Here is a 25,256-nt window from a genome sequence, read left to right on the forward strand (position 1 = left end):
AACACACAGGCATTCTATTTACTGACGTATCAACAAAGCAGTGGCCATGAAGTGTGTGTTTTTGGAAGGAGCTGGTGTTGCAGTGAACTTACTGTTACTTACTTACTTACTTACTGTTACCAGCAAAATTAGCCACATGTAGTAACCTCAACAAAAAATATATTATTCAAATGACTAATGTAATACGGACATACCACTGTAAAATATTTTACTCTACATTTGTAGTAAATTACTGGCTACTAGAGGTATTACTTTCATAATAAGTTACTGAATCATTTTCACAGTAAATTGCTGTAAAATAACAGGTGTGTATTTAGACCTTAAAGTAGTTATGCCCTTATATTAGAGTGATTTAGCAGTATGCTCCTGTGGAATTACTTTGTTTTACTGTAAAATTCTGAATGCAGTCTTATGTTGTGACATGTCACAGTTAAAGCCTGTGAAGTGGTAATAATGGGAATTATTGTGAATTTTCGTGCAGGTTAAGGCAACGGACCAACGTCTTATTCCCTCTTGCGGTTAACCTTTGAACAAACGTTCCAACCTCCTGTTGTGCCACACATAGAATGTTGGATATTAAAGATATTATAGACACAACACTGTGTCATCACAAACGCTGGTGCTTTTTTTAACACTGATGGTTTAAAACACTGATGGTTTAAAAAAAAAAAAAAGACATAAGTGAACTGAAGTTCACTTATGGATGCATAACCTGAAAGTATCTTAATGAGTTATTTTCAATAAAACCCTTACAGAACATCAACTAGTAACTAGTAAGTTTCACAATAAAATACATGCAATTGCCCAAATCCCTGATCGCATATACAGAATGATAGAAATCAGACAAATGGGGCATCTCTCTAAAGACCTGTTTGAGCTCGTAGATCTCTCTTAATGCAATGGAGGCAGCCCTGAACATGTGTTCGTTGTTTCCAAATCAGGATTAGGCGTTACTTGTTATTGGCCAATCAAACAGCGTCTTCTCTCTGAAGAGTGGAGAACGTATTGAGATGCATTCATTCAACTTGGACTTGTGAACACGATGACATCTTTGAGGTTTGCTTTGTACCTGACTTATCTGTTCCTGGGAACAACAGGTCTGTTGTAAATGTATTTGCATACTTCTATATTTTATATGATTACAAATGTTGCATGCAGGCATTGTGATAAACTTATATTATTGAATTAAATGTGCTCTTTCTGGATCTCTCTTCTGTTCAGCTCAGATGACCAATGTGGAATCCTCCATATATGTGCGTCAAGACAGTGGTTTTTATTCGGCAGATGTTGGCGACAGCGTGACTTTGCGATGTTCCTATGAAGGCATTGCAGTGATCTTTTACTGGTACAAGCAAACTCTGGGACAGAAACCGAAGTTGGTGTCTACATTCTATAAACATGAAAAAAGTGGCACCTTTCGTAACAAATTCAAGAACGATCCACGTTTCACACTCGACACAGGAAACAGTAAAAATCACTTGACAATCTCCGATTTACACATTTCAGACTCAGCTACTTACTACTGTACAGGTTGCTATTCATACGATTTTGAGTTCGTAGAGGGCGCTACTGTCAGTGTAAAGGGTTCAGGTTTGAACGTCCCAACTTTGGTCCATCAGCCACCATCTGAGACCATCCAACCAGGAGGCTCTGTGACTCTGAACTGTACAGTTGACACTGGGACCTGTGATGGACAACACAGTGTTTACTGGTTCAAAGACTCTGAAGAATCTCATCCAGGACTCATTTACACTGATGGAGGCAGGACTGATCAGTGTGAGAGGAAACCAGACACACAAACACACACCTGTGTCTACAACCTGCCGATGAAGAGCCTGAATCCGTCTCATGCTGGGACTGACTACTGTGCTGTTGCCTCGTGTGGACACATACTGTTGACTGGAGACGAGAAAAAGTCAGACTTAGAGCGTAAGTAACATTTCATACACATCGTAGTTGTCATTACTACCTCCTCGATGTTCTACAGCTCGGAAACGTTTCCTATCATTTTGATCTGCAGATGAAGTCCACTCTTTTGTCTTGGTGTATTTCTTAAGTGGAGCTTTGGCGTTCACCACCATCCTGGTTGTTTTACTGGCGTACGCAGCATTTACACTGAACAACAGAAACCGCTGCCAATGTACAGGTAGGCTAACTGTCATTTGGATTTTTCATTGATTCCCCCATGCTGATTACGACTACATACCATGAGGATATATTTATGGTTTGTCCGTTGCAAATATCAAGTACAACTTCAGATTTTCAGTCATCAGTTTGAGGGAGAGTCAACATAAATATTAATTATTGAGGCTGTGAGATGATTGATGGAGACTTTACGCTGTTAGATGGTGCTGGTGTTACAGTATGAATTGGTTTTAGTTTGGGTCTTTATTGATTCATTTGTGTCGATAGGTATTACTCATAAAATCAATATGGTATTTTTTTTCTTTGCCAGACTCAAGATCTTCAGCTGCCTTGACTCCAAATGCAGTGGTGAGTACTTTTCAAGTATTTCACCGCTATAAATATAAATATATACGACAGATATATAACAACAACAACGTATGGGGGGGCTACACCTATGTAAATGAATGCTATTTAGTACAATACTTCTGAAATACATTCTGTAGCTGTTTGGTCTTTTCCACTACCTGAACTTACCCACTCATAACCTGGACTTTTAAAAAACGGTGAATCTTTGGATCTAGGTTCTGCCGCATGAATTTCCACTGTGTGTACAAACCAGAACGTTTTGGAAATGTGTCATTGCATTATATAAGTGTTGCTGTTAGTGTGTTTACATGTGTGTGTGTGTGTGTGTGTGTGTGTGTGTGTGTGTGTGTGTGTGTGTGTGTGTGTGTGTATTAGATAAGTGATGTGTATTGATATTGATATATTGAAAAGTTTAAATATATTTTATGACCAGGATTACCAAGATTCAGACAACATCCATTACGCCGCTTTAAGGGGACAAAAGGTCAACAGATCAACAAGACAGAGGGACGACACACAATTGGAATGTGTGTACTCTAGTGTAAGGTGATAGAGCTGGGAATATTTCATGTCTACCTAATTGTTCAAGAGGAATGTGTCTATCAAGCTATACAAGGTCCATTATTCTGAAATAGGAGCATTGCTGTCAGATCCTTTCCTTGCAGTAAACTAATAAAACAAGTGCTTTCAAGAGCTCAACAGGTTGTGCTTCATTATTGAAAGTGTGTACATGACAGAAACTGGCCACACCCGTCTGTTTAATGCCCCCTAATGTTGGGAGACGCTTTGTCTATGTCTCATTTCCTTCATTTAATCCTTGCCACTGGTACAGGGGGCACACAGGAAGATGAGCTGGAGTCATTGGGCAGCACATGCTTGTTGAAAATGAGGTTTATCTTTGTTGTTTTTTCTTGTTCAGGTGTGAGTTCTCTCTCACCCAGTGTTTCCCTCTTCACCAGATAAAAAGAAGCATTTGTCCATTTGGTCTCGAGTTTAGGTAGACGTGGACATTTCTTTACAATCATGAGTGCAAGAGAGAAAGTGCTGGAGGGTGTGCACGGGAGCAGATAAACTAAATCTATATATTATTGGCCTGTCTTAGGTTACAAAAATAAAATAAAATATAAACGTCTCATCAACAAAAATGCAGGTAACATGATCATATTTTAAGTGCTTTTAACATAATATACATTCTGAAATCAGCAAGCCTCTGCAAACATCAGGCATGAATGATACGGATGGGACTTTTTCTGTTCACGGCTGCATGCTCAGGATCAGCAGTGCCGGCCCTCTCATCGCAGGGTGGAAACAAGACCTAATACAGACAAACCCAGAGGTGTAAGGATCTTCATTCAGCCTCTGTGTGGTCGGCAGTCAAAGATTATCTCTCAATATACTTCTGTCTCTTTGTCTTTGGGGTTTCAGACAGGAAGTCTCTGCAGTGCTTTCATGCACAGCAGCCTCACAGTACAACTCTAATGCCCAGACAACTTTTAGTAGATTGTATCAATAAATAAATCAGAGTCAAAAGGCTTGACTGAGGTTTGATCAAATAATAACTATCTACACATTACAACTCTGTATCAATAACATAGACGCTGTCAATCATGACAGTGTTTTTATCTGTATCATTCAGTGTCGACTGGCTAAGGGAGTGACACTTTGCTGTAGGAGTAAACTGCTCATCATGTCCTCAAATAGAAATCACTTATTTCTTGATAGAAGTGATCAAAAACAAAAAGGTCAAAGATTCACTTATCCGGTGAAATGGCTCAACAGCTACTGGATGAATTGGCACAACATTTGGTGCAGACATTCATTGTCCCCAGAAGCTGACTCCTACTGTGCTAACTTTGGTTATCCCCGGTCTCTTTGTCTACCGCCATCAGGTTCGCATTTGTGGTTGTGAGCGAAATGCTATTGGATGGATAGACATAACATTTGGCGCTCCCATTCATATTCCCCACAGGATGAATTGTAATCACTTTGATGGTTCCTTAACCGTTCCTTAAACAGCATCATCGGGTCGCTTTTTAAAATTATGTTTTGCTCAATGGTTCAATTTATGACCAAATTACATTATATTATATTTATGACAAATATTTTAAACAAATAAAAGTGTGGACTTCACCGGGTATGACAAGTAATATATCCTTACAAAGATCTAGTTATACCAAAATATTTTTTTAGTGGATAAAGGAAATATTCACACTTGCATCAAGCTTTTCATCAATTGTTAAGATGTGTTTATCTGGGTGTAATAGACTAAATGACATTCACACAATATCATCAGTGGGAGTCAGTACTTCTTCAAATGTTTGAACTACCAAATCTTTTACTTTATTACTTTTCACTTTTCAACAATAATCTCAGAGGAAATGCCTGAAAAAACATTTTGTGTCTTTGTCTCTTGGTTCTCAAAGCACTCTCTAAATACCCATAACCCGTTAGAGCTCTTTGTGCTGCTGACGTCGGCTGATGAAAGCGACTGATCTGTGGACAAGAAAACTCTGGTTGAACATTACTTCTCTGCACACTCCTTGTAACCAAGTTATTTCTCTTCTTAGTGATTATACACATGAGGGTGAGAAATCATTATGTGATTCTAGTACCTCTCACCATGTGTCTTGACTCTACAGTAGAACCAATTGAATTTGCAATGGAGGGGGCACTGAACATGTGTTCACTGTTTCCAAAATAGGATATTCAGTGTCACTTCTTGTTAGCCAATCAAACGCCGTCCTCTCTCTAAGAGTAGAGAACGTATGGAGGTTCTCCACATTCATGAAGACATTTTGATCACGATGACATCTCTGAACTTTGTTTTGTTTCTAATTTGTCTTTGCTTGTGGAGGATAGGTAAGTTGGAAATTATGTGGCTGTATTAGTATCCTCATGAATATATATTCATTGACGCTATAATTTAAAATAATTATAAAACTTCTATAATGGCATTAATTGTACTCTTTTTGGTGTCTTTTCTATTCAGCTCTGACAATTGCTGACAAATTGTCTGTGCGTCAAGAGAGTGGTTTTGTATCAGCTAATGTTGGTGACAGCGTGACATTACGGTGTTTCAAAGATGTCGACGTCTTAGCTATGTTTTTCTGGTACAAGCAAACTCTGGGAAAGAAACCAAGGATCATCTCCAGCTTCTATAAATATGCTACAAATAGTAGTTTTAGTGATGAATTTAAAAACAATCCACGCTTCACACTGGAAACTAATAACAAGAACAATCACTTGACAATCTCAGAGTTGCGCATCTCAGACTCTGCTACTTACTTCTGCATGTATTTATATAAATACAAGTTTGAATTTTGCGAGGGCATTACTCTCAATGTAAAAGGTTCAGGTTTGAACCTCCCAGCTTTGGTCCACCAATCACCTTCTGAGGCCATCCAGCCAGGAGGCTCTGTGACTCTGAACTGTACAGTTCAAACTGGGACCTGTGATGGACAACACAGTGTTTACTGGTTCAAAGACTCTGAAGAATCTCATCCAGGACTCATTTACACTGATGGAGGCAGGAATGATCAGTGTGAGAGGAAACCAGACACACAAACACACACCTGTGTTTACAACCTGCCGATGAAGAGCCTGAATCTGTCTCATGCTGGGACCGACTACTGTGCTGTTGCTTCGTGTGGACACATACTGTTTGGAGACGAGACCAACTTAGTGAGTAAGTGATGTAAAATTCTAGCACAGAAGAAATTATTACGATTATTACATTTTTATACAAAGGCAAATGAAAACACCAAGGAGTCAAACAGAGCCACGACACACTTTTGATACGTATAACTTTGATTTGAGTTTTTACTGAACGTGACAAAGTGAACTTGTCAGTGCTCTCTGGTGGACCAATTCTGAAAGGGAGACACCATTTCTCAATTTCTCAATGTAGTTTGGCATCTGAAGACATATACACCGATACTGATAAATATGCAATAACCTATCGGCCGATTTATCAATCTATCTCTACTGAAAGGTTTGTAATGTCTCTTGATGTCTGGCTCTCTGTAGAAAAGGTGGACTCTCCGGACTCTCTTGTGTATTTCCTGAGTGCAGCTTTGGCGTTCACCACCATCCTGGTTGTTTTACTGGCTTTCTCAGTGTACAAGATGAGCAAGAGAAACAGCTGCCAATGCACAGGTAACTACGAATGTGTTCATCCAACAGCTCGTCTTCATTGAAGATGGATTTGAAATAAAAAGCTTTTTCTGTTTCACAACAGAGTCTCAAAGAGTTTCAGCTTTTACCGCAACAAATGCAGAGGTGACTATTATCTATTCAAAATAACTGTTCAATTCTGACATTTAACATCGCATCAATTCATGTCTTCTTTCTACTTCATTGTGATTCATAAAAATAAATAAAGAAAATGTGTTACCAGGGTAACCAAGATGCAGACAACCTCCATTATGCTGCTTTGAGGGATCACAGGGCCAACGGATCAAGAAGACAGAGAGACAACACCAAGACTGCATGTGTGTACTCCAGTGTAAGGCTGTAGAGCTGGACATGATTCATTTATATATATATATATATATATATATATATATATATATATATATATATATATATATATATATCTTTGTAAAATGTCATTTTTGTTTAACATGAGAAGTGATGTAGATACTTGTTAAAACAGACACAGTTTTTGGAGGTAAAGCCTTGGGTTGCAGTAATCTACTTCACCAACTGTGCAATGTCAGTTCAGCTGTGCCATATTTCCACTATCACTATACTTGTTGTATCGGTCTCTCACGAGATGAGCAAAACCTTAACCGTTGACCATGTGTACATATGTTTGTAAAAGCATCACAGATATCGGCGACATATTTTTCGACACTCCTCTGATCTGAGAAATACTGTATGTCATTAGGCCTTAATATAAAAGGGGCGTATAACAAATAAACATGAAAATGAGAAATTCTCTGCTGTGAATATTATATATCCAGGGCTTTTATTGTGAAAGGTAAGAATGGAGGGAGAGGATCTGTTCTATGCTGCCATTATCAAGGATGAAAGGAGAAATACAGTTTGCCATTTTTGTTCGGACTGTAGAACCTAATATATACTGAGGTGGAAGTTATTGTCACAAAAAAAGCCTTTTTTTATAATCTTTACTTGTATTTTAAGCAAAATGTCTTCACATTGTAACTTAGTTTTCTTTTCTTTAAACTATTTTGTGTCTTAATGTTTTTCTAAAATCCATTGTTTTCCACCAAATATTACTGTGAATGTTCATTTTCTGTAATTCATGACCAACCCTTTAATCCAATCATGTCGCACTCCAGTACTATTCAGCAATAAGATCACAATCAGGCAATCACTGCACTGTAGAGACTGCTGCAGGCATTTGGTTTAAATCTGCAAGAGCTCTACCTGCAAGTGTGTGCCAATAAACACACATGGAAGTGAATGCGGGTGGGAAGCCAGTGAGGGATCGAGTCCTTATTAGTGCACTAGCTCCTTGATTGCAGGTCAAAAGAAGCGGCTGGTGAGAGTCAGAGGATGGCCGTCCTCTCCCTCGTAAACAGTTAGAGTTAAAAGAGTTAAAAGTGACAAGAACTGCAGTGAACAGGGATTGAGCGATTGAGTGAAAAAAAAAATGAAAAAAAAAAAATGTGGAAAATCTGTAAAAATGTATTAAGTAGAAAACAAATAAGCGTCACATTGTATAAACAGCAGGTTGCAGTGACTGCACAGCAGCAGAACGTGCAGTTCCAGCATTTTATCGTTGAAGTGTTACAAAATATGCCAGTTGATCAGGTCTTAGTGGAGTATAATGAGGGAATAATAATGTACAAGAAAATGCTAAAGTAATCAGGCTTTGCTCTCTGTGCCTAAGTTGGGTAAAGCCTTGTTTAAAATAGAATTGTAAATTCAGTCACTATACTTTGTCTCTGTTTCTGCTTTGAAAACAGAATTGTTCACGTTACTTCATCCCCATACTTTCACTGCAACGACATTTGTGGTTTTCAGCAGGATGTAGAGGTGTTTGTACTCTGAGCAGACATTTTTAACTACTTACTACTTTGCAAGCAATGCGGTGGATACTATTGTGAGCGTAAAGGAGGCAAATGCCAATAAATAAAAGATGAATATATATGAATTCATTGTCGGAAGTATGTGTGTTTATATTTACAAATGGCATGAGGATCAAGTGGTTCACAATGACTCTGTTTAGGTTACAATGAAGCCCGTCTACCTTCCTGGCTTAAGTTTCACATACTATTTGAAGAGTTGGCCTCTGCCAGCATCTTTAAGCATCTTCATGGTCTGACTTCAAACACATTCCTATTTATTACTTGATTGTTTTAAAAGGGCACTGGAGTATTCACCATTATGACAACTATGACACTCAAGGTACCGCTCTAGCGTCAGTTTGAGACATGGTAGGGATGGCGTGTCTGTTTCTACTTGTTACATGCACACTGTCTTTTGAAAAGAAAACTTCTGTCTTCACAGGAAGTTAGGTTTATGTTAACTTGACTGACGAACGAGTCACGTGACGAGCAGCTCCTGTGAGTCACATGAATAACGACACTAACGACTCATGTGACGGAATGTTCACTTTTACTATTAGTTTCGCACAAGACACCATCAGTGGTCTCCTGGACAAAGGTCGCTGTGGGCCGCTGACAATTGTTGGTATTTGATAAATTGGGAACGAGACCTTGTGGGTTATGGAACAAGGGTAGGGAGAATTGTTCCCCAAGTTTCTCCTTAACACAGAGCTCCAAAAGAAAGGAAACTGTCCTCCCAAAAAAATCAACAGCATCAAGCATTTAAGCCCCAAAATGACAAACATCCATTCAAGCGCCTCCATGTGTCGCTCTAAAAAGCAGCCCCCCACCCAGAGGTGGTTATTCACTGTATCACCTGCGTATTCACACCACTACACCTCTGGTTGGTAGAGGACGAACAAGATGTCGGCCCTGACTTGACTCGGTTGTGACTGTATTGTTAGAAAACTGCCGAAAATAAATAAAGCATTATGTTTAGACCGTTTAACCTTCACCCCCATGCTTTATCTTCGTATCTCTGTCAGTGCAGCAGCTGTGGTTTTCAGCAGGATGTCGACGTGGTTGCACTGCCACATGCATGCTCCTTGAGCCGTAGACCACTAAAATATCCAAGAACAGAGGAGGGCTTAGAAGTCAAAACCGATTAGCAATACAACTAATACTAAAGCTAATAAAACTACTGATGGTAATTCTGAAAAGGAGAAGAAGAAGATTTCTTAGTTTAAATACTATTTAGAGTACTACTTACAACAACATGGACAATGGATAGAATACACAAGTTGCACAGGGAATTTTTGAAACATCAGAATATCAGAAGCTGACATATAAAAATGACCTTTATTACTTTTGCCAATGATAATAATTAAAAGAATACAATGTGAGGTCATATGCGTGATTTTAAGTCTGTTAAACTTCAGCTCAGCAAAATTCTTCAAAACCAAGATATTCAGAGTCGACTCTGAGTCAGCAATCCAAGATGATACATCTACTCGGCTCATAGATATTCTTCATTTTACAAATGCTCAACATTACTATTGCTGATGTTTTGGGGATGGGGGGGGGGGGTTTACAGGTAGATTATCAAACCTATACGTGTCTATCAGTTAATGATGAAAATGTTGAGCTTAATCAGACTCCACTGTAAGTCATTGCTAGTGTACACTACTTTACCTGTGATCTATTTTCCCATTATTTTATATGTAATACCAAGATACAGAGCCATTGATTTCTACATGTTCCTCTCTCACCTAGTGAATCTTTTCATGAACCAAACTTGACTCTATAGATGGAAGTGAGCGTGTGATCAGGTTTCCTAAGTAGGACGTACAGCACGGTGTCACATCAGGTTGGCCAATCAAACACAGTCTTGTCTCTAAAGAGTGGAGAAAGTATTAGATTCTCTTCATTCAACACAGGAATTTGAACACAATGACATCTCCAAGGTTTGCCTCCTATGTGACATGGTTGTTGTTGTGGAAAATGGGTGAGTTGTGTTTTTGTGTTTCTAACTTTTCATGGAAATGCTTATCTTTATATATATATATATATATAAACACATATTATATATATATAATGTATAAGAAATAATTGTGTATTTACTTTGTCTCTCATTTCACTTCAGCTCATGCGACTGATCTGAAATTGTCTTCATCTGTGCATCAAGAGAGTGGTTTTGTATCAGTTAATGTTGGAGACAAAATGACTTTGCGATGCATCTATAAGAGTGATGATCCAGTATGGCTTTACTGGTATAAGCAAACGCTGGGACAGAAACTAAAGCTGATCTCCACCGCCTATATGTATAATACAGAATCCACTTTTTATCATGAATTCAAGAACAATTCACGCTTCAAGCTGGATACTGGAAACGGTAAAAATGACTTGACAATTTTTGATTTGCAAATTTCGGACTCAGCAACTTACTACTGTGCAACAAGCACTACATTTGTGTTGACCTTTGCTGAGGGCACTGTTGTCAGTGTAAAAGATTCAGGTTTGAAAATCCCAACTTCTGTCCGTCAGTCACCATCTGAGACCATCCAGCCAGAAGGCTCTGTGACTCTGAACTGTACAGTTCACACTGGGACCTGTGATGGACAACACAGTGTTTACTGGTTCAAAGACTCTGAAGAATCTCATCCAGGACTCATTTACACTGATGGAGGCAGGAATGATCAGTGTGAGAGGAAACCAGACACACAAACACACACCTGTGTTTACAACCTGCCGATGAAGAGCCTGAATCCGTCTCATGCTGGGACCTACTACTGTGCTGTTGCCTCGTGTGGACACATACTGTTTGGAGACGGGACCAAGCTGGACTTTAAGGGTTAGTAACACTCCAGCTCATCAGATGAATCGTTTTTTGTTTTTGTTTTATCAAACTTAACATGAAGACAGAGATAAAAAGCTGAAAGCTCCATTTCTGGTGTCTGACTCTGCAGATGAGCTGGTCTCTCTTGTCCCGGTGTATTGCTTAAGTGGAACTTTGGTATTCACCACCATCCTGGTTGTTTTACTGGGTTTTTTGGTCTACAAGGTGAACAAGAAAAACATCTGTCAATGTTCAGGTGAGTTGTTCTGTTTGTATCTGGTAGCTTGTATTTACTAAATATAACTTTTGAATTAAGGAGTATTTCTGTGTTTCTCGACCAGAGTCTCACGCAAGATCATCAGCTCCCTCCACTGCAAATACAGAGGTGAACTTTGTCTAATATTTTTTATTTTTGTGGATATTGTTTTTCATTTTGATAACCTAATCCACGTCTTCATATTTTGTTACCAGGGTTACCGAAATGCGGACAGCCCCCATTATGCTGCTCTGAGTGTCAACCTGCCCATGGGAACAAGGAGACAAAGGAACAACACCAAAGATGAATGTGTGTACGCCAGCGTAAAGCAGTAGAACCGGACATGTTATAACAAAACCTGGATTTAGTCCTATTTTAAATGTGATGTAGATATAGAAGTATATTTTGAGATATATTTAAATATATTCCTTGTTGTCTACAATCAAAAGTATTACTTATAATTATGTTCATATTTACGCTTCACAATTTACAACCGATGCCAACATTCGGTACCGATGCAGGAAGTGTGCCCTTTATGTAGTTAGGCGGTAAGTATTGCAAGCAATTTGGAAGTATGTGATTTTGTATGTCCACTGTATGTTATGAGTGATCAAATAAAGCTAATATGTGTACGTGACACTTTGATCTTGGGACAATATATTATGCGCATGTGTGTTCACTCACTGGTAGCAATCCATCTGGTTAATTCATTATCGAGGGGGTAAGTGGTAAAAATAAATTGTTCTGGGAAAGTAAAGTGGATCAGGAGCACGCTCAGACCAGAATTATCTTTCACTGCTGGCTTGCTCGTTTGTATGCATTGATCGGGTCTTAGTTGGGTCTCTTGTTGGATTGTTTAAGTTACAGAGCTGTGTGAAGGGATCAGGCTTTACTACCACACCCTTATAAGAGTGTGTCTTTCCTAGTTCAACCATTATAGCAAAAAACATGTGTCAGACCTGTCACATTCTGTGTACCGTAAACCAGATGATTCTAGCTTGATCTCGTGAGAATCCAGCTGCCTGCAAAATAACTTAAAACCTTTTCATAACGCAAGTTATGTAACCATTTGGCTTCTTGGTAGCATTTCCTGATCCATTCTCTCACCCCCCCATTTCTAGTCTGCCTCTAAACTGACATCTGTCCAATAAAGACCAAAATCAAAGAAGACATTTATTAATCTCAGCACTGACATAAGAACGTAGCAATAGCAGAGCGCTAAATATGTTTTCAACTTGTGAACGATTCTCTGTGAAAATCATCAGCAGGAGGCCTAGAAACTGCAGTTTTGACTGTCTCTTCACTTCCTCTGTCATGAGCACACACAGGCTAATTCCTAACAAGTCCGACCAAAAGGTATAGTTTCACACAACTCCACTGACTGTGCTACGGACTGAGCTGCGTCTGAGCGCACGGCAGCGCTCAGGCTGATACTGACGAAGACTGCTTCTGCTGCTTTAGCCTGCGAAGCCTTATTGAGATACAATAGTTACTGTCTGCTTAAATGTTGTGTCCCTATAGTCTATGAACATACGTAGAAAAGAAGTGAAGTATGCATTGCTCTCTTTTTTACCTGCCATTCTTTTTGTATTGTATCTCTTTGGGTGTTTGGTGCATGTTGTGGTTTCCAGCAGGAAGTAAGGGTGGTAGCACTTACATAAGAGTATCTCTGAAGAAAAACATCATTTTAGCCACTTGAAGCAAATGTTTTAAATCTGACATTCGGTTATATAAATACAATTGATTTAACTTTTCTCAAAAACAGCACAATCCTAATTAGGTCAACTGTATATGGTGATGTTGAGTCTGTAAGACAAAAAGCCTGCTGTTTAAAAACTAAAAGCATGTCCAACTTTATGCCCAGGGGAAGTTATTAATGTAAATAGAGCTGATTCTATTGGACTTCTGCTGCCAGTCCAGTGTAATTAATGGAATTGAATGACCGATTATAGCGCTCAAAACATCAAATCTTCAATGTCACACATTATATGTGGTTTTGCATCTGTGGCGTTTCCTTAAGTAGGACATAGAGTTCAGTGTCACCTCTGGTTGGCCAATCAAATTCAGTCTGGTCTCCAAAGAGTGGAGAAAGGGTCGACGGTCTTTTCATTTCTCACAGCAAAATGAACATGATGACATCTCCAGCGTTGGCTCTCTATCTCACATGTCTGTTCTTGGGGGAAATGGGTGAGTTCAAATGTAAGGTCACTTCTCAAACAAATGTTTCTCATATTATAATTACGCTGAATTCTGCCACAAATTTTTAAATCTACATTTGCTTCATCTCTTTATTTTAATCCAGCTCAGACGACCAATCTGAATTTCTCCTCATCCGTTCAACAAGAGATTGGTTTTGTGTCGGCTAAAACCAGGGAGGACTTGACGTTGCAGTGTCTCTATAAAGGCATTGTTGCTGCAAGGCTTTACTGGTACAAGCAAAGGCTGGGAGAAAAACCAAAGGTAATCTCTACCTTCTATATGTATGATAAAAAGAAATATTTCTACGGTGAATTCAAGAACAACTCGCGCTTCACATTAAATACTGAAAATGGTACCAATCACCTATCGATCGCAGACTTGCACATTTCAGACGCAGCTACTTACTTCTGCATAAGTTGCTATCTATACACAATGGACATTTCAGTGAGCATTACTGTCAGTGTACAGGATTCAGGTTTCAACGTCCCAGCTTTGGTCCATCAGTCACCATCTGAGACCATCCAGGCAGGAGACTCTATGACTCTGAACTGTACAGTTCAAACTGGGACCTGTGATGGACAACACAGTGTTTACTGGTTCAAAGACTCTGAAGAATCTCATCCAGGACTCATTTACACTGATGGAGGCAGGAATGATCAGTGTGAGAGGAAACCAGACACACAAACACACACCTGTGTCTACAACCTGCCGATGAAGAGCCTGAATCCGTCTCATGCTGGGACCTACTACTGTGCTGTTGCCTCGTGTGGACACATACTGTTTGGAGACGGGACCAAGCTGGACTTTGAGGGTGAGTGACTTGTTTAGCCGAGGTTGTTGCGTCTCATTGGTGCTTAAAAGCGACATGTTTCTGCTGTCTGTCTCTCTGCAGGTGAGCTGGACTCTCTTGTCTCGGTGTATCTCTTGAGTGGAGCTTTGACGTTCACCACCATCCTGAGTGTTTTACTGGCTCTATCAGTGTGCATGATGAACAAGACAAACAGCTGCCAAAGCATAGGTAACTAGTGCTGTTTGTATCTGGCAGCTTGTGTTCACTGAATTTGGCTTTTGACTGAAAAAGCTTTTTCTGTTTTACAGAGTCTAACGCAAGATTCCCAGCTCCCTCCACAGCAAATGCAAAGGTGAATATAAATTAAATTAAATTAACTACTGAATTACCATTCAGATGCATTTTTTTTTAAATTGACAATGCATTGTTTCCTGGACATTGTTTAATCTACTAATGATCAAATTATATGTGGTTTGTTACCAGGGTTGCCAAAACGCAGAAATCCTGTACTATGCGGCTTTAAGTGTCCACCTGCACAACGGATCAAGAAGACAGAGGGATCAGACCTGGAGTGAATGTGTGTACTACAGCGTGAAGCAGTAGAACTGGACATATTACATTTGTACTTTTGAGCAAGACCGTTTTAAAGTGTAATGGAGATTTATATTTCATTTTGGAAATAGGATTTTGTATCGTCTTCGTAGTTTGCAGCCAATATTAAATATTTCTGTCCTTCGCTAATGTGCATATTTAGGATACTCATTTGTTGTCTGTGTGGTCTGAACCAGGTTATCTTTAAACCATGTATCTTGTTCATTTTTTTCTTGTCTTAATCAGCATATTTAGCTCAGATTCACCGACCCTGTAAAAGTCACTCAAATGCTTCTAGCTTGAAGATCATCTCATACTTTTGGTGTTCATCCTCATTGTTGTTTTCTATAACCAAATCACATGGTGGTTTTTGTATGTGAAATTCATGTCATCAGTGATAAAAAATAAACTTATTTGAATAGCTTGAAACAATGTGTGTGCGCATGTTTAATTAAGGGGCTTCTTCAAACATAGCAGAGAATGTGGTTGACCTCACCCAAACCAACAAGATGTGAAACTCAATTGTTCCGTCACCAGAAGGTGTTTCTTTTATTGACCTAAAAGCATGATGCTGTACTTTATGATCTTAAGTTAAGAACTGGGAGTAATACAGGCTCAGTGAAGTTGTCTTTTCTGTCCCACAAGAGGACATTCTCTTTGCAGCAAGGCGGCATAAAATCATTATCATGAAAACCCATTTCTCCACATCCAAACCCCAGCAGGTGAAAAGAGCCTGCTTTGGTTCCTGCGTGATCCTCGAGGGAAACACAGTCTGAAGGATCAGACTGTGTTACTGTCAGAGTCCTATGATCCCATAGTTCACCTTGACCATAGATCTGCTGTGGCCTCACAACAGCCCTGTTCTCATTCAACTGTCAAGCCAATTTTAAAATCACTTTTAAAATGGTGCAAAACTAGGCTGTGTAGTTTTGTCAACTTGGCAAAAATTAAGAGAGGTCCTCATTAATTAGTTTTGATTTCTCAAGTTTGAATTGTCCTTCATGTCGGCTAGTGTTGGTCATGTTTCATGTTGTTTGGTGACAAAGACATATAAATATACATCCATAAAGATGCTGACAGAAGAAACAGCTGATCAGTCATGTGAGTTAATGTTCATAACGTCAGAATGGTTTTGGAAAAAAGGCGTTTCCACATGCTATTTGCCCATCAACTCTTTTTCGACAAAGGAAAAAAACACGTATTTTGCAAAATTGAGGAAGTTTTATTGAATTTTGCTTTTTTCATACAGGATTAGTCCTGATTGTCATTTTATTTAAATTATTCGTGCAGCACTAGATTAAAACATTTTTTATTATGATTAATATAAAACAAAGAGTAGCACACAGTACAGTGTTATGTCTCCCTACTGCTGCTTGAAAAGAAAGCTGAATATATCAGTATAGTATCAAGTATGGATGCTTGGATGGAACTGCTAAAAATACTGTTTAGTTACCTTTCTATTAAACACAGTGATTATAACTGCACTGTCACGTCACAGATGTGTTTGTATTTGATACAAATAAGTTATTTTCCAGTGATTTAAACCGTTATGTTCCTCATTTATTTCAAAATATGTGAACCTGTTGCTCAAAACACTAATTTGACTCTAGAGGTGGCAGTGAACATGTGATCAAGTTTCCTATATAGGATGTAGTGTCACTTTTTGTTGGCCAATCAACAGTCTTGTGAGTGAAACGTGTAGAAGGGATCTAGATTCTCTTCATTCAACACAAGAATTTGAACACGATGACATCTCCAAAGTGCGTCTTCTTTCTGACATGTTTGTTTTTGGGGAAAATGGGTGAGTTGTGTTTTTCGTGATTGCAGTTTGAATCTTTTAAAGTGTGTGGCCACTCCTCATGGCATTGCTTCTGATGCGTTGATTCATGTTATCATGAAGTGTATTTGCTTCGTCTCTCCTATCACTACAGTTCAGACGACCGATCTGAGTTTCTCCTCATCTGTTCATCAAGAGAAGAGTTTTCTATCAGTTCAAACTGGGGAAAACTTAACGTTGCAATGTTTCTATGAAGGCATTTTAGCAACAAAGCTTTACTGGTATAAACAGATTCTTGGACAGAAACCACGGCACATCTCTAGCTTCTACAAGTACGACAAAAAAGCAGCTTTTCATGCTGAATTCAAGAATCCACGCTTCACATTGGACACTGCAGTCGGTAAAAATCACTTGAGGATAACAGATCTGCAAATTTCCGACTCAGCTACTTACTACTGCGCAAGTAGCACTACAGTCGACGTGGAGTTCATGGAGGGTGCTACTGTCATTGTAAAAGGTTCAGGTTTGAACGTCCCAACTTTGGTCCATCAGTCACCATCTGAGACCATCCAGCCAGGAGGCTCTGTGACTCTGAACTGTACAGTTCAAACTGGGACCTGTGATGGACAACACAGTGTTTACTGGTTCAAAGACTCTGAAGAATCTCATCCATTACTCATTTATACGTATGGAGGCAGGACTGATCAGTGTGAGAGGAAACCAGACACACAAACACACACCTGTGTCTACAACCTGCCGATGAAGAGCCTGAATCTGTCTCATGCTGGGACCTACTACTGTGCTGTTGCCTCGTGTGGACACATACTGTTTGGAGACGGGACCAAGCTGGACTTTGAGGGTGAGTGACTTTAGAGGTTTTGTTATTTATTCATATTCATATAGTCGGTATGATACTTCCACAGGCAATATAGAATATATGTAAAAATATATATTGTCTTATTGGGATCAATCAGCTGGGGAAGATTCATGTTGATATCTATTAGTTAACTTTTTACCCTGTTCACCTGTTGAATCTCCCCTTAAGACTTAAGCTCTGTAATGTCTCCTGGTGTCTGTCTCTCTACAGATGAGGAGGACTCTCTTGTCTTGGTGTATTTCTTGAGTGGAGCTTTAGCATTCACTATCATCCTGAGTGTCGTACTGGTTTTCTTACTGTGCATGATGAACAAGAGAAACCGCTGTGAATGTACAGGTACTGTAACTACTATTCTTTGTGGCTGACAGTGTGTGCTCACTCAACCTGGTTTTATAGTGCGGGGCACTTTTCATTCTTTTTCAGAGTCTCATGCAAGATGTTCAGCTCCCACCACAACAAATGCAGAGGTATTTGTTGTGCAGATTAACTGTTTTACCATTCAAACATTCAGGCACAGCAATGTTTCTGGACACAGTTGTTATATGTCTCTCAAGTACAATATTGTGGTTTATATTTTGTTACCAGGGTGAACGAAATGAAGAAAACATCCATTACGCGGTTGTGAGGGAACACAGGGTCAACAGATCTAGAAGACAAAGGAACACCGCAGAGACTGAATGCACGTACTCAAGTATAAAGCAGTAGAAGTGTACATGCTTCTAAGTGTTTCCAAGCAAGCCCATGAGACACTGAGGTCGTCTTATCATTATGTCTTTCTTGTGACTATGACTTGAAGCAGCCAGTGTTACTCCTTTCCTAAGAGATGTGTTGATTCAAACTGTTACTTTAGGGCTTTATTTTGCTTTGGCTTGGACTGAATTAAATGTATTGAACAGGAAAAAGTTTATAATGTTCAGTTCTCCAACAAAGTCATGTTTGAGCAAATCAGATAGCAAAATAAATTTACAACATTTGCATCATGTTCATACTTGTATGAAAGAGAGAAATGTATGAATTCACGCTGTTTCATAAATGAAAAGTGGAAACAGAAAGGAAAAGACAGAGAGAAGGTATGACGGAGAGAGGACAGTTACAGGACTAAAAGCAGAAATATGACCTGAGTCAGAACGATGAGTCAAGGCAAGTTAAAGCCTTAACGTCGTCTCATTGGCCAAGAAATCTTCAAGACCATCCTGTTCTCACGCCCAACGTGTCAAATACCGACGCTTGGTCAGTGTCTCTTGTCGTCTGATACCCCGTATCACCGCAGTGTGAGTCGCAACCACAGCGTCATTATTAGATGCTCAGAGCAACTGACGTTTTATAAAAAGCAAGAAAGTGTGTGTATGGTGTGAGGGAGATGAGGTTGGATGGGTCAAGGAAACACGGGACTGTCGCCCAGGAGACTGCTGTTCATGTCCTGTGTTAAACCAAGTCAACATTGACTTATTTTACCATAGTTTTGTTACCTAACTACTGTACTTTACTGACACCCTTTACATAGCAACCATAGTTATTTTACATAACAAAGGTACTTATTATAATCCAAACCACAATCTTTTCCCAAAACCAACTAAGTAGTTTTTTTGCGTAAGTAAACCTAAGACTGAATAAACCTACTTCGGAAGTTTATTTTTAAAAGACATGGGATGCATGTAATGAGCAGAACCTGACACGTCGTCCCTGACAAGTCCAAAACTGATGCTGGATGGGTGTCTAGAGTGTTTGAGAGAACTTGTTGTCAAGACATTTACCACAAAATAGGAAAAAACTGGACTGATTCCTACAATCTGAAGTTTTCAGAGTCAACATGCATTGTCTTTAAGATAAACTGAATGTTTACGTGGAAACATTGGCTTCAGCATTTGAAGGCCCTTTTGTTAATCAGTTTGCTGCTATGAGTAGTCGAATCCTAGACAAACTGTGACAAAGTTACAACAGTTTCAGTTATTTCACATGAGAGTTTTCTGTCTGTTCTCTTCTCAGGGGTTTGAAGTGGGCGGGGCTTAGATGGAAAAAAAAATGACACGTATTTCTGTCCACTGATCAAGCTATTTTGCAATACTTGAATCAAAATATAATGCCGTTGTGGGCGAATGTGTTCAAAACACACACACACACACACACACACACACACACACACACACACACACACACACACACACACACACACACACACACACAGTTTTTGAGTGGTAAACATGGAAATGATTCTGATGTAAGAATAATTTTGGACATAATGTAAACTGTTATGAAGAAATACTACCAGTTGCTTCAAGAACTGAATTTTGTGCAGTGGTAATGAATGCAGATGATTGAAAAGCAAAACTTTCTGCCTTTGAGGCTTACTATATATAAAGTTACTTTCTGGCATGCCATGAGGTGACGTCATCATTGTCATCTGACGTGATGAGTGACTCTGGCGTCCATCAGCCAGAGTCTAAATCAGTCCAGCCAGGAGACTCTGTATCTCTCAGCTGTTCCGTTCAAACCGGCCGCTGTGCAGCAGAACACACTAGTGTCACATGGCTGAAAACTCATCACTCTGCTCCAAAAATGATTTACTCCTCTGGAGAGAAGACCTGTCAGAGTGAAGGGACTACCTGCCTGTACAGCCATCTCATGAGGAACCTTAGCTCCGATGACGCTGGAACCTACTTCTGTTTTGTGACTTCATGTGGACAGACACTGTTTGGAAATGGGACCAGGATTAATATTCACAGTAAGACAGAAACTGTCCCTTTACACGTACAGTTTTAGTCCATAGTACTTCCAATTCATAGCAAATAACAGGAATCATAAACACAGATAATCTTTAGCTTAGTATCAAAAAGTGCTATGAAAGCCCAGATTAAGTCCAAAGCCAGCTAGAGCTGAAAGGATTAGTTGATGTTACTGAAGTCAATCAACGAAAACAATCTGCAACTATTTCAATAATGGATTTATTGGTCAAAGTCATATTTCAATCAAAGATTCAAAACATTTGTCCCTGTTTTCTGACGTTTTATAGACTGAATCATTAAAAAACAATCAGCAGATTCATAAAAAAAAACTAAAATAAGAATTGTTATTTGTAGCCCGAAAGTCAATGTTTTTGCATTCTGCACCACTCATGCATGGTTAGTATTGTTAAGTTTAGTGACAGATTGTGGTTATGGCAAATATAAAATGATTAAATTAGGGTGAGGATTAGGCCATAAAAACTGTTTGTTAAAGTTAAGGAACTGAATCATTTAACTGGGTCAAGGTTATTGTTTTTGAGGTTAGCGAGCTCCGAACTCTTCAGCTATCGATCTGACAACGATTTAGCCTCCAATGGCAACGGCCAATATTTCTGGGGTTCCTTTGGAGCCAGAACATGTTGGATAACAACTTCCTTCTGCATGCAGGTCATTGTTTACAGCCTAATGAGCAACTTGAGATGAGAGAATGGAGTCTAATCTTATGAGAAGCTGCTGTATTGGGTGGTGACAGATATCCCAAATCAAATATTTGCATGGCTAGATACAATACGTTAACTCTGCTTGCACAGCTAGTTATTTGTAAAATGATATCAATCACTGTTGGTTTAATTTCCTCTCCAGACAATGCTGTCACCAAACCAGCTGAGCTGAGTCCAGCAGTTATTGCTCTGATGCTGTCAAACATCATTCTGGGGATCGTGACACTCATCCTTATATGGACACTATGCAAGAGTCGGAGAAAATATTCCTCAGGTATTTAAACCCATGTTGATCGGCTGTATGTCTGCAGCAGAGTCAGATCCAAATTCTGTTACATGTTGCTGTAACTGGAGTTGACTGTAGTTATCTCTTTGTTTCTTCAGAGGCAACTGATGGGTCTTCTGAAGGCCACCAGGTAAGAGTTCATCTCAGCACCTACAGCGTCATTTTTAATGTTTGATATCCTCTGGCCATCTTTCAGAACAAGCCGTAATCATTTGAATCCCATTTCTCGCAGACGGGTGATGCACTTATCTATGCACCTGTGTGTTTGGCCCCCAGAAGCTTCCCCCCCACTCAAGCTACAGTGAAATACAGTGGAGACTCTGTAATTTATTCTGACATCAGACACTGTCAAAGGAACCGAAAAGTTTCATCTCTTCAATGCAGACAAACCAGGGACATTGAAGACTGAAGGAGTAGGAACTGCTGCTATCAAATGCATATCTGCTGAACGGTACATAAACAAATATGAACAAGTCAGCTTAGCACTTCCTCATGTCTGCAATGTAAGGCCAGTCAGTGGACTATTGTACATACTATCTTCACATGGAAATAATAAAGTGCTTTCATACATGTATTGGTGGGGCTGCTTCCTCTGTACAAATAACTGAAAGGCTTTACTGAAGTTGTCCAACGTGAAAAAGTGATGTTATTTTGAATTTACGCATTTGATTCGTCTCAGTTCTCTTTGACCTGCTTTTCTTTGACATCAATGGGTAAACTATTTGGCAAGATTACAAGTCAAGCGACCACCGGGTGTTGGAGGCAGCTGTAGTCCGGTTCTGGCCAGGAGTGAAATGAGGCCCTCATAAGGCTGCCAGAGTTGGCTAGGTTACGGGAGGCTGGACATGGGCCCATTTGATCTAAGAGGTAGGTCCAGTCATCAGCTGGTGGGCTATAAGTTTCAGCCAGTGTAGAAACATCAGTGTACTGGCTTGTCAGGAGTCTTGACTGCTGTATTAAGGCGTCTGCTGGGTCAAGTCATCTAAAGTAGTTGTAAAAGTAATAGAGGGTCAGTGAAATACAGAAGAAAGATCGGTATCCTCTAAACCGTCTGTCACCAGTCCAGTATGGAGTGAGGGCACTATATATTTTCTATTTCTTTAGTGTAAAGACGTTCAAATAAAAAAAATCACAATATACAGCATTGGATGCAGACATAAGCAGAACATGCTCAAAAATCCCCTCTGGTCTATTTATAACTTCTTCTAGCAAGAAATTTAAGAGGGGGGGGGGGGGGAAACCTTCAAACTAGCTAGCTCTCTGCATTCTCCTGTTCTGACTGCTGTGGTCAATAAAGTGTGAACGGCTGTGAACTGGTTTCCGCTGGTGGAAACTTCAGTCCTCGCTTGAGCACAGGAAGACTGGCCCAGTCAGAAACCAAGAACAAAGAGAAGTCATTTTATGGGGGCAGCTCTGTAAAATGAGGGTCAATCTCACTGAACAAACTGCAATAATGCAGTGGGGGGTATCATAATGTAGTGGTTTCAGACAGTGTTGTATGAGCCATAAACTACTCATCCATCAACCAGTCAGCATCCGTGTGATTTTAAATCCCAGAGGAAACCACTGCAAACATCTTGGGATGAACGTCATGCGCCTTTATGCATTTGCCAGTTCATAATCTCTATAAACAGAATCTGCACAGTCTGTATGCAGCTGGGCAAGATTATGATATCGGAAGCATTCTGGTTTCTGTTTGTAGTATTGACCAATCACAAAAGAGCAGGTTTTGGTTGAATTTAGGTAAACACTCCATGTTGAGAGCAATAAGAGGAGGATTGAATTGGCTGAAATGCAATCTGGTAACCCATCAACTCATCCAACAATTTGTATTTGTTTAAAATTAACTTGAAAGCTTGCTACTTGTGAAACAATCCGGTCGTATATGTCACATCTCAACTCAAACTCAAGAGTTGCATCTCAAGTTGCTAATCGGAGTGGAAACAACGAGCAGACCACAGAAAATGAAGTCTTGACCCAGATATCCTCTGGCTACACCGGAACCCCAGAAATATATCCCCTTGCCACCAGAGGCCTATCCGTCTTCAAACAAATAGCCAAGGGTTCCGAGATCCAGTTTATTATTGATCACTCATTATGCACACATTTAGTTCTGTGTATTGCTTTAGTCAGATTGTATTTTTCATTTGCCAGATTTGTCGGCTGCATGTGTTGCTGAAACACGAAAAAATTCATGTCCTTAACTGTGGATCAAACAGCAGAACGCCAAAGCACCAACATTTGAAAGTGGTAAATGTTCTTGAATGTTTGTTATCTTGAAAATAATTCTTTTCAAGTCGTTTGCCTACATGCTCATGAGGCAAGTAGCAAATAATCAATGCTACGCAGTGACAACTGTGGTGAGTATTTTGCACACATTGCCAAAATAGGACATCCAATCTGAATGGCCGATCAAACACAGTCTTCTCTGTGAGGAGGGAAGAACATACAGAGATACACTTTGCATCTTTACATACTAGCATTTAATTACTTGTGTATTTATATACATAGTTATATTTTCAATCGGATGATGTGGGGGGAAAATGTGACCATGCGTCTGTGATGATGCAGCGGCGGTATATCATGTTGTTTTAATAATGGTATTTCAGCTGAAAACTATGATATGGAATGAAAGATGCTACAAAGCTGTTGGCCAGTTTACAGTAAAAGACCTGCTGCCTGTCTAAACGCTGGAGTCAAACAGCAGCTGAAAGACGACACATCATGAAAAACTCTCTTGTTCAGTGCTTGTTCAAATATATGTGGGTATCTGGAGTATGAAATAATACGTCCAGTCAGTTCTTTGTGGGCCGTCTAGATCACAAAACATGTGATTCAACAAGCCATTCAGATTTGGCTCCACTTCCACATGCAGGTTCCTTAGAATGAACCGCCCCCCATCAGAGTATCTCCATCCACGGCTTGAGAACTACCTTTGCACCACTGCTGCATATTCTCCTCATGAGCCAATCAGAGCAGACTGGGCTTTTCAGGAGGGGGACTTAAAGGTACAGTGCGTGGCATTTCAGGGGATCTATTAGCAGAAATGGAATATGATAATTATGACTATGTTTTCATTAGTGTCTTTAATTAGTCTAACAGTATGTAAAGTTATTAGTTTTTGTCACATTACATGCTAATCAATAAACTGATCAGGTCTGTCATTAATAAGTCTACATGTCAAAAGAATTATTCTGTATTCTAGAGATGGTGAAGGTTCTCCAAATATGTTATGTCTATAAAAGCTGTTCTAAAAATATATATTTATTTTCCTCTGTCTTTGAATCCGGTTCCAAGGAGCAGACTGAACAGTGTTTTTGTCTGAACGTGCATACAGTATATATTTGTTCCTTCTCACCATCTCTGGGATTCCTCCTCCACATTTTTCCTATTCTTACAAGGATTTTTATCTTCCACCACATTTCACTCAGTTATATTCTGTTATATTTACATCCATGTTCTGACCCTCCTCTTCTTGTCCACAGTTTGCCAGGTGGAGCGATACACACTTAGGGTCATATAGAGAGGCCTGATTGTCATTTTATTTTAATTATTCGTGGAGCCTTAGATTAATACATTTATTATTATGATTAATATTAAGATAATAATCCTCTTTAATGTAGCACACACTACAGTGTTATGTCTCCCTACTGCTGCTTGAAAAGAGCCGAGTATGTCAGTATAGTATCAAGTAT

General features: G+C 39.4%; 6 protein-coding genes across 8 annotated transcripts; all 6 read left to right on the forward strand.

Annotated features, from left to right (window-relative positions):
- Positions 1 to 1,036: 1,036 nt before the first annotated feature.
- Positions 1,037 to 3,179, forward strand: LOC137874931 (uncharacterized). The gene is made up of 5 exons (XM_068713907.1): positions 1,037 to 1,097; positions 1,222 to 1,929; positions 2,021 to 2,146; positions 2,456 to 2,493; positions 2,927 to 3,179. The coding sequence occupies exons 1-5, from the start codon at positions 1,043 to 1,045 to the stop codon at positions 3,041 to 3,043; spliced, it is 1,044 nt and encodes a 347-aa protein (XP_068570008.1). The 5' UTR covers positions 1,037 to 1,042; the 3' UTR covers positions 3,044 to 3,179.
- Positions 3,180 to 5,244: 2,065 nt separating this feature from the next.
- On the forward strand, positions 5,245 to 7,011 carry LOC137874932 (uncharacterized). The gene is made up of 5 exons (XM_068713908.1): positions 5,245 to 5,352; positions 5,483 to 6,178; positions 6,520 to 6,648; positions 6,731 to 6,771; positions 6,890 to 7,011. The coding sequence occupies exons 1-5, from the start codon at positions 5,259 to 5,261 to the stop codon at positions 7,007 to 7,009; spliced, it is 1,080 nt and encodes a 359-aa protein (XP_068570009.1). The 5' UTR covers positions 5,245 to 5,258; the 3' UTR covers positions 7,010 to 7,011.
- A 3,432-nt stretch (positions 7,012 to 10,443) lies between these two features.
- On the forward strand, positions 10,444 to 12,236 carry LOC137874933 (uncharacterized). The gene is made up of 5 exons (XM_068713909.1): positions 10,444 to 10,512; positions 10,651 to 11,358; positions 11,474 to 11,599; positions 11,685 to 11,728; positions 11,815 to 12,236. Exons 1-5 carry the CDS (start codon positions 10,458 to 10,460, stop codon positions 11,932 to 11,934), a joined length of 1,053 nt encoding a protein of 350 aa, XP_068570010.1. The 5' UTR covers positions 10,444 to 10,457; the 3' UTR covers positions 11,935 to 12,236.
- Positions 12,237 to 13,708: 1,472 nt separating this feature from the next.
- On the forward strand, positions 13,709 to 15,605 carry LOC137874936 (uncharacterized). Of its 3 annotated transcripts, none has more exons than XM_068713910.1 (5): positions 13,709 to 13,798; positions 13,902 to 14,609; positions 14,691 to 14,816; positions 14,897 to 14,940; positions 15,072 to 15,605. In XM_068713910.1, the coding sequence occupies exons 1-5, from the start codon at positions 13,723 to 13,725 to the stop codon at positions 15,189 to 15,191; spliced, it is 1,074 nt and encodes a 357-aa protein (XP_068570011.1). In that variant the 5' UTR covers positions 13,709 to 13,722; the 3' UTR covers positions 15,192 to 15,605. The 3 variants fall into 3 exon arrangements, with proteins under 3 accessions (XP_068570011.1, XP_068570012.1, XP_068570013.1); XM_068713911.1 differs by having other exon boundaries at positions 13,709 to 13,786; XM_068713912.1 differs by lacking the exons at positions 14,897 to 14,940; positions 15,072 to 15,605 and having other exon boundaries at positions 14,691 to 14,824.
- A 1,315-nt stretch (positions 15,606 to 16,920) lies between these two features.
- Positions 16,921 to 18,810, forward strand: LOC137874698 (uncharacterized). Its single transcript, XM_068713578.1, has 5 exons — positions 16,921 to 16,980; positions 17,111 to 17,815; positions 18,044 to 18,169; positions 18,257 to 18,300; positions 18,419 to 18,810. The coding sequence occupies exons 1-5, from the start codon at positions 16,926 to 16,928 to the stop codon at positions 18,536 to 18,538; spliced, it is 1,050 nt and encodes a 349-aa protein (XP_068569679.1). The 5' UTR covers positions 16,921 to 16,925; the 3' UTR covers positions 18,539 to 18,810.
- Positions 18,811 to 20,034: 1,224 nt separating this feature from the next.
- On the forward strand, positions 20,035 to 22,131 carry LOC137874838 (carcinoembryonic antigen-related cell adhesion molecule 1-like). Its single transcript, XM_068713807.1, has 5 exons — positions 20,035 to 20,051; positions 20,194 to 20,555; positions 21,418 to 21,549; positions 21,660 to 21,691; positions 21,794 to 22,131. Exons 1-5 carry the CDS (start codon positions 20,035 to 20,037, stop codon positions 21,968 to 21,970), a joined length of 720 nt encoding a protein of 239 aa, XP_068569908.1. The 3' UTR covers positions 21,971 to 22,131.
- The last annotated feature ends 3,125 nt before the right edge of the window (positions 22,132 to 25,256 follow it).

Source organism: Cebidichthys violaceus, unplaced genomic scaffold (genome assembly GCF_023349555.1).
Source record: "Cebidichthys violaceus isolate CVI_PGR_0920_01 unplaced genomic scaffold, fCebVio1.0.p SCAF_19, whole genome shotgun sequence".
In the NCBI taxonomy this organism is placed as follows: domain Eukaryota; kingdom Metazoa; phylum Chordata; class Actinopteri; order Perciformes; family Stichaeidae; genus Cebidichthys; species Cebidichthys violaceus.